The sequence below is a fragment of the Salvelinus fontinalis genome, chromosome 16 (genome assembly GCF_029448725.1).
Source record: "Salvelinus fontinalis isolate EN_2023a chromosome 16, ASM2944872v1, whole genome shotgun sequence".
Lineage (NCBI taxonomy): Eukaryota > Metazoa > Chordata > Actinopteri > Salmoniformes > Salmonidae > Salvelinus > Salvelinus fontinalis.
In genome coordinates this window covers 24,122,932-24,131,694 of record NC_074680.1, presented here as the reverse complement: position 1 = coordinate 24,131,694, position 8,763 = coordinate 24,122,932, and the positions used below count along the sequence as shown (strand labels likewise).

Sequence of the window (8,763 nt, the reverse complement as noted above, 5' to 3'; positions counted from 1 at the left end):
AGTGCTGCCAGGCGCGGTTCGAGATCTGCCTACTGCGTTCGTGCGTCCTGCTCTGACATCATGGAGACACTGATATGGCAATGCTACCGTTAGAAACATTCTAGTCTGTTTCAGACAGACAGCCTAAGCAACATCATGTCGTTGAGCTGGTCAGCAAAAGACCACAAGAGTTATACAAATTCACCCTCCAACCCTACCCAAGGGCTGAAGCGGCCACGGAATGACACAGGGAACAAAGTGACAGTGGTGCTCGGTGCGCAATGGGGAGATGAAGGCAAAGGAAAAGTCGTCGATTTACTGGCGACTGAGTCTGACCTTGTTTGCAGATGTCAGGTAATATCGTGTGCATATAATGCGATATTAATGTAACCTTGACATGCTTGAACTGACAAAAGTTATAACGCATTGTTGATTGTGTGAAATTCATGATGCGTCTTTAGAAAAGTAATGTCTCAACATATCGGAATCAGTGACTGTCACTGTACATTACAACCGTGTGACAGGTGTGTGGCAGGCATTGGAAAAACCTTGAAATAGCTTACTGTTATTATTATTTTGTCCAGTGGAGTAATGTTTCAGAACGTTTTTTGGCACATTAATGTTTCATGCGATGTCCTCAGTAGGCTATAATGGAATTTAGGATAAATCTTGTTTTCTATTTTAACAATACAGGAAAATAGTTTAAATGTTATTTTGAATAATTAAATCATGTATTTAGAGTGGTGTTACAGGGTGATATTACCAGTTCTTCAACACCATTTTGAATTGTTGACTTGACTGGAGTTGAAATGAAACTTTTTAACTTGGAATACTATTAACTGGTTAATTGTCCCTTTTTGAGACTTGTAACATGATTATTAAGAACTTGGAAGCATATTCTCTCAATGGGGAATCCATTCCTCACACATCACCTACTGTAGCTGTACATTTTCTCTATCTGACCTATAGTAAACTGCTCAAATAGACCATAGTACCAACAATATGGAAAAATGATAACTATTTCTTACAAATTAAAGTCTAAAATCACACAGTAATGACAGGGAAAGGTAGCATAAGATCACACGGATCAATAATCATATTATTACAAAGGTCTATTAACATAAAGAGGGTGTTATAACTACACTCTTAGTAAAAAGGGTTACAAAAGGGTTCTGCGGCTGTCCCCATAGAAGAACCCTTTTTGGTTCCAGGTAAAACTATTTTGGGTTCCATGTAGAACTCTCTGTGGAAAGGGTTCTACCTGGAACCAAAATGGGTTCTTCAAAGGGTTCTCCTATTTTGGGACAGCCGAAGAACACTTTTTGGTTCTAGATAGCACCTTTTCTCCTCCGAGACTAACCTGAATGAAAATTATGTCAATAATCAATCAAATGTATTTTATAAAGTCCTTTTTACCTCAGCAGTTGTCACAAAGTGCTTATACGTATAGCCAGCCTAAAACCCCAAAGAGTATACAATGCACAATGCACGCTTCTGTAGAAGCAGAGTGGCTGGGAAAAACTCCATAGAAAGGCAGGAACCTAAGAAGAAACCTTGAGAGGAGCCAGGTTTTTCGAGGGGTGGTGAGAGAGAGAGAGAGAGAGAGAGAGAGAGAGAGAGAGAGAGAGAGAGAGAGAGAGAGAGAGAGATAGATAGATAGAGAGACTCATAGGCAAAGTTTCTATTTGGCCAGCAAGGAAAAAATAAACTTGCTCAGAAGTAATATTTTGGGACACTTGCAGTGTAAAGGCCATTACACAGTTGTGTTGTATTCTCCATTGACAACAAGTCACATCACTGAGCACTCTGTGTACTCCTTCAGCCAGCCCCACCCACTGCTGGTGAAGGGTCACATTCCCAGGGTGACTTGACATGTGAGAAGGCCAGGTCTTAGCCAGGGGGCAAGGAGTGGAGGGTCTGGCAGCCAAGTATGTTAAAATAGTTGGTAGGGGGGTAGCTTGCTGACAGGGGAGGGGGCTTAGACTGTATTATCCACTGATTCAGATAGGATTATGAATTTGCTCTGGATGTATGGCCAGTGGATGTCCTGGTTGTTTTATGTCCACATTTTGCTATCCCATTATAAGTAACAGACATTAATCAACTCAATAACTGTCCTTTGGTGATATCATGCCACTAGACTTTGTTGAAAGTGCCTGGATTGCCAAACACAATCTTGTTTTGATCTTCCAGGGTGGTAATAATGCAGGCCACACAGTGGTAGTAGAAGGCACAGAGTATGACTTCCACCTTCTCCCCAGTGGCATTATCAACCCCAAAAGCATATGTGTCATTGGTGAGTGTTTCTATCTTTATCACCATTTACACTGACCCTAATGGGCAACTGTCTATATGTGCTCATTTATCCAGCATATGGTCCATTGTAGGTAATGGCGTAGTCATACACCTACCAGGATTGTTTGAGGAGGCGGAGAAGAATGAGAAGAAAGGTAAATCAAGTATTTTTAGAAAAACAGTCAATACTGTAATTGTCAAGTTCGAGGAAACCGTTACAGTCAATTTTTGTTCTCCATTCTCTGACCAGGTCTCAAAGGTTGGGAGAAGAGACTAGTTGTCTCTGACAGAGCTCACCTCGGTATGTTTGTATTTTTCTGGTTTCACAAATGAAGCGAAGATATATACATTATATGTGCTATTTTAGTAGTGTGTGTTTATCTGCATAATGTATATCTTTGTATTGTGCTTAGAGAAAGGAGGACATTTATTTTGCTTTGATTTTTCGACAGTGTTTGATTTCCACCAGGTTGTGGATGGAATTCAGGAGACCCAGCGACAAGCAACAGAGGGAAAGATGTAAGGGTAGGGAAGGCAATGGTTGCTTACATAGGGGACGGGAATACAATGTGTCACTGTCAATAGAGACTTCAGTCAAGTGGAAGGTAACCTAGCGGTTAGAGTGTTGGGCCAGTAACCGAAAGGTCGCTAGTTGAATCCCAAGCCGTCAAGGTGAACAATCTGTCGATGTGCCCTTGAGCATTGATAATGGCTGACTCTGGACTTGACCCCACTTTCAGGGGGAGATGGAATATGCAAAAAACACATTTCCAATTCACTCATGCATATTAAAACACACTTGTACATGTGTGAAATAGGACAAATAAGCACCCACCAAATGATTATTATAATCACTTCCACAGCTGATGAAAAATTGCAGATTCTATTTTGTAATCCCCTCCGCTAAAACGGGTGTTTTCCTCATGACAGTATTGGAACGACCAAGAAAGGCATTGGACCCACCTATACCAGCAAAGCATCTCGCATTGGACTGCGTGTCTGTGACCTGCTGGGAGACTTTAAAGAGTTCTCTACCAAGTATGCTTACTGACAGACAGTACACAATATAAACATCTAAACCTCACATACAACAAACATTTTTAGAGTCCAACAGTATATGATTGTGTCTCTCTTGAGACTTTGCTCTTGAACTAAATTGACCCACTGAAGTGAGCAGTAATAAAGAGTGAGATGATTTGGGGATTTCTTTCAGATTCAAGAACCTTGTCGCGCAGTACCAGTCCATGTACTCATCCCTGACAGTTGATACTGATACTCAGCTGAAAAAACTGAAGGTATGTGGTAAATCCCCTCTGAATGAATAGTCATGGGCTACGGATATATTAGATCTATGAGACTGTTGTTTGTCTTGTATTGTGCAGGAGTATGGAGAGAGGTTGCGGCCGATGGTACGGGATGGAGTCTACTACATGTATGAGGCTCTTCATGGACCCCCCAAAAAAATTCTGGTGGAAGGGGCCAATGCTGCCCTCCTCGACATTGACTTTGGTAAGACATGTCATAGACCCATTGAGGATCGTGCCAATGATGAGATGGACAGGAAAGTTTGATGGTTAAATGGACAACTCATCTGTATGTAAGTTTAAGTCCTACTTTCTCTCTTCCCTTTAGGCACATATCCTTTTGTGACCTCATCAAACTGCACTGTTGGTGGGGCATGCACTGGTCTTGGCATCCCTCCCCTGAATATTGGTGAAGTGTATGGTGTATCAAAGGCCTACACCACCAGGGTAGGCATTGGTGCCTTCCCCACAGAACAGCTCAATGTAAGATCTCTTTCCTCTATCTGGACATTTCTGACTCTTGCCTTACAGTAGCATCTCCTTACTGAGAGTAACGATTAAAGGGGCACAGCCAGAGCAAGACTTGAACCAGTGACCTTGAGTGAGAGTGTCCACTATCACCTGTGCCATAAAGGTGAAGGCCTCTTAGCAGAGGTTATACTGAATTTTGCAGTTTGATATTTACCGTGCCTAAGTCACTCTCTTGCAGTTTGTTTAGACATGTTGTTTTCTTTTGGGGTACAAGTAGAGTTGGATATGTATAGTAAGCCTAGTGTTTAAGGTCACATGACCCTCACACATGTAGGAAGCCTGGTCTCAAAATGCGCTGCCTCTGTGGCCAGCTGTCAGATTGTGTGAGAGGCCTGTTAAAACACTATTTAGCTATCATGCTGATCACATGTTCAAGGCCTAAATTTAGGCCAGAGTCAGGGTTCAAGATAGATTTACTGTCTGGTCTGGGGTTATGTTACCTAACATGAGAACTGTCCATGGGGCTGCTGTTCAACATGTTTCAGCTTGATCTCTCACTCCAACTGTAAATCTATTGGTTTACTAAGCATTTTATAAAATTGTATTAATGAAAACCATTAGGATTAGTACCCAAAAATTACTATTGATTAACCAAGTGATCTCGACGCAGTGGAGCGGGTTGAGAGTTTCAAGTTCCTTGGTGTCCACATCACCAACGAATTATCATGGTCCAAACACACTAAGATAGTCGTGAAGAAGGCACGACAAAACCTTTTCCCCCTCAGGAGACTGGAAAGTTTTGTCATGGGTCCCCAGATCCTCAAAAGGTTCTTCAGCTGCACCATCGAGAGCATCCTGACCGGTTGCATCAGTGCATGGTATGGCAACTGCTCGGCATCTGACCGCAAGGCGCTACAGAGGGTAGTGCGTACGGCCCAGTACATCACTGGGGCCAAGCTTCCTGCCATCCAGGACCTAAATATTAAGCAGTGTCAGAGGAAAGCCCATAGAATTGTCAGAGACTCCAGTCACCCAAGTCATAGACTGTTTTCTCTGCTACCACACAGCAAGCGGTACCGGAGCGCCAAGTCTAGGACCAAAAGGCTCCTTAACAGCTTCTACCCCCAAGCCATAAGACTGCTGAACAGTTAATCAAATGGCCACCAGACTATTACACTTCACCCATACCTACATGTACAAATTACCTCAACTAATCTGTACCACACTGACTCGGTACCGGTACCCCCTGTATAGGGCCTCATTATTTATTTATTTGGTAAATATTTTCTTAACTCTTCTTGGAACTGCACTGTTGGTTAAGGGCTTGTAAGTAAGCATTTCACGGTAAGCGCTACACTTGTTGTATTCGGCGCATGTGGCAAATAAAGTTTGATTTGATTCTAGATAACTGAGTCTGTTTTGTGCAGGCGACAGGTGAGCTGCTGCAGACGAGAGGTCATGAGGTGGGCGTGACAACAGGCAGGAAACGTCGCTGTGGCTGGCTGGACTTGGTCATCCTGAGATACGCCCACATGATCAATGGCTTCACTGCGTGAGTTGATAGGACTAAAATATCAGCCTCTAGGAAGTCTTTATCTGACTGGTTCAATGTACTGTCTCTGCCTGTGACTGCTTGTCTGAATGTAATTCATGTAGTAGTTTTCCTCTCTTTTCTCAAATGTGTTAAACAAATAACATTGTTTCCTAACAGCATTGCTTTGACAAAACTTGACATCCTTGATGTGCTGGATGAGATCAAAGTAGGAGTGGCCTACAAAATCAATGGCAAAAGAATTCCCCATTTCCCAGGTATGCTCTCTACATTCAACTGTATTGATTGATTAAGAAGTAGGCCTACTTGTACCAGACTAGGCCGACACTGTAAGAGAGACATTCATGAAGTATTATCTCAACAAACATCTGATTTCTCTTCGGATGATTAATTATCGTCTACCTTCATTCACATAGCTAACATGGAGCTGTTGCACAAAGTGGAGGTAGAGTATGAGACCTTCCCAGGCTGGAAGAGTGATACGTCTGCAGCCAGGAAGTGGAATGATCTCCCCCAGAAGGCTCAGAACTACATCCGCTTTGTGGAGAACCACATTGGAGTACCCAGTAAGTTACATGCAGGATACAGGGAGTTCCTGCTGACAGCAGGCTAATCTTCAGTAGGGCACAAACTGAAAACAAAAATAAGCCTTCTTATTGAACAAATAGGCATATAGGCCATAGTAGTATCTATTCCATTTCAACACATTTCAAAATATTTTCTTCAGTGGAATGCCTACTGAAGGTGACCCAGTTTTACCAGCTACAACCATACCACAGTCCAGCATACTGACCACTAAATGGGAAACTGAAGAGCCTTGGTAAAGGGACATGGCTTCAATGTGCCAGTGGGGGGCAGTATTGGCTATATTATAACAAGTACCCAATTCTGAAAGGATGATACTAGTCTAGTGCAAAGGTTTTTGGGATTTGTGAGTGTTTTTTGACATGTCCTTTGTAATTTCTCTACAGTTAAGTGGGTCGGCGTCGGAAAGTCCAGAGAGTGCATGATCCAGATGTTCTAGAGTCTTTTCCTTTTCTCTCCCCAAGATGGATGCACATGGATGGACGAGATGTGGCTTGATGTGACATATGTTTACAACCCTCAAACTATCTAATATTCTGTAAAAACCTGTTGCCAACAGATACGTGTAGCCTTGAAACAATGTTGAGTGGAAACGTTGGTAACTTTACATCTATCTGTGTTGCATCAGTAAATTGCCTTGTAATGATGTCTGCCAGAAAGTCTTACAGTATGACTGAGCCATGTGTAAATCTTACCTTGTGCCACACAGCAACCCTGAAAGAAAAAACACATCCAATAACTTTTCCTCCTGAGTAATGTTAACTGCCTTATGTTTTCGGTCTTCTTTAGGGATGGATCAAAATTTACATCATGTGTACCTGGAGAAAATGGGGGAGGGTAATGCTTTTTCAATTTCAGTCAAGGAGAGGGCTTTGTATTTTTTTTTATCTAGTCCAGGGGAGGATCATGTTATTTGTAATTGATGAAATGTCTATATTTCTCAGTGTTTTATAATGAGTTGCTTGTTAGGCTATATATCGATGTGTGCCCGATGCTGCCCCTCAACCCTGATTCTCCGCTTGTGGCGCAATATCAAGTGCGTCTATACGCTATTTAGTGTGGTCTCAATCAAAAGATCCATAGCTTATTGGCTATAGGCTATGAATTGCATGCTTGGAGAAGCACAGAGCAAAGTTATATTTCTAAGAAAGCTGCTGGGATGGTGTAAATAAAACTAGGCTGCATTACACACTGCAATGGATTTTCCAACCCTGAGCCCCGGCATGCTCTGCTCTTGCTGATCAAAAACGTGTTTGTGTGCTGCCTAAACAATGGCTGTGCAGTGTAGGACTATGGTGGCAGTTTAAAAGGAGAGTCAAAGGTCTTTTGCAAAAATAATATACATATATTTTATATTAGGCCTAGTCCAAAAAATGTACTATCTTGAGTGCAGACTAGCCTATAACCTATGTTCTGTTCAGCTTGAGAAGGAGAGCTTGAAGATGAGAAGGAGGACCAGAGGTCAACTTTGATAGGTTTGTACTACTATATATGGGGATATCATTGTTTAGTTGTTTAGTTTCTTTGACATTCAGACCCTGAGCTGCAACCTTCTATAGCCAAGGAGACAAAAAATGTATGCCTGGGAAGAAATGTAATTCTGTCACTATCAATTAAGCTATTCACTTTCTGTACAATAGAAGATATTTAATCCCAGACAGCTTTTAGGGAAGAGTAGACGGCAGTAAAGATTAAATTTTTCTGTGTCTGCAGGCTTACTCTGTCTTGGGTGGAAAGTTAGGCTAATTAGGTAAAAAGTTGCTAATTAGGTAAAATTGTCCATGTTGAGATTCAAACTCACAACCTTTGGATTGCTAGACGTTCAGGTTATAAGCCTACCCAACCACCCTACTTTCATTTTTGCCGTAACTAACCATCTGTTTTATGTAACCATACCGAACATAAAATATCATACTAATTTGTGTGTCTCGGGTTTACATTTACTATGTTATGTTTAGTCTACAAGACCAGGCTACAACTTGATGTCTCAGATTTTATTATTTGCAAACAGGGACAGTTTCGTTGTAAACAAGACACACTGTTTTGACATTGGAGAAACATAAAATGATCACATAGGCTTAGCTCTCTGTCTGTTTTTAGCCTGTAATTTTGGTAATTTGTGTGTATTAAAAAAGATTTTGCTAATATGTAAAATGATGTAGAATTGCATGACATTTTTTACAAAAGGCAATTTTTTTTCTCTGACTTGCAAGTAAGATGATAGATTCATGCAATGTGTTCACTATGAAGGGGATCTTTCCACCGCTTCTCTTGTCCACGGTGGTCTGCAAACCTTCTGGCCCGCAGCCCTGTACGCTATCAAATCTCCTGCGTTGCCATGTAAGACTTACAGGAGAAAGAATATTTTCTAATAATGGATATCTAAGGTGCTGGTCTGTCCAAACGTGAGGGTAAATTGTAGACATGTTTTCAGCTATCCACTTTGTTTTAATTATTATTTTGGGTTTAGGGGAGGGTCACTTTTTTTCAAGCGTTCAGGTAGAGTTAAGGGAGGGCCATCAATTGTAATTTCAGAGAGGTTCGATTTTTTCCATGTAACCCTTATTAAAAATAAAG

At 41.5% G+C, this 8,763-nt stretch overlaps 1 protein-coding gene across 1 annotated transcript; it reads left to right on the top strand.

The window, feature by feature from the left end:
- Nucleotides 1-12: 12 nt before the first annotated feature.
- On the top strand, nucleotides 13-8,340 carry LOC129812836 (adenylosuccinate synthetase isozyme 1 C-like). The gene is made up of 13 exons (XM_055864750.1): nucleotides 13-333; nucleotides 2,173-2,275; nucleotides 2,367-2,429; nucleotides 2,525-2,575; nucleotides 2,727-2,793; nucleotides 3,205-3,312; nucleotides 3,488-3,569; nucleotides 3,657-3,783; nucleotides 3,907-4,061; nucleotides 5,477-5,601; nucleotides 5,761-5,858; nucleotides 6,018-6,167; nucleotides 6,573-8,340. The coding sequence occupies exons 1-13, from the start codon at nucleotides 136-138 to the stop codon at nucleotides 6,623-6,625; spliced, it is 1,380 nt and encodes a 459-aa protein (XP_055720725.1). The 5' UTR covers nucleotides 13-135; the 3' UTR covers nucleotides 6,626-8,340.
- Nucleotides 8,341-8,763: the final 423 nt, after the last annotated feature.

Excerpts from the sequence above, each read along its gene's own strand:
- LOC129812836 (XM_055864750.1), top strand. The coding sequence starts at position 136 with ATGTCGTTGAGCTGGTCAGCAAAAGACCACAAGAGTTATACAAATTCA. Across the intron at positions 3,570-3,656 it reads CTCAGCTGAAAAAACTGAAG|GAGTATGGAGAGAGGTTGCG; the intron begins GTATGTGGTAAA and ends TGTATTGTGCAG. Across the intron at positions 5,859-6,017 it reads AAGAATTCCCCATTTCCCAG|CTAACATGGAGCTGTTGCAC; the intron begins GTATGCTCTCTA and ends TCATTCACATAG.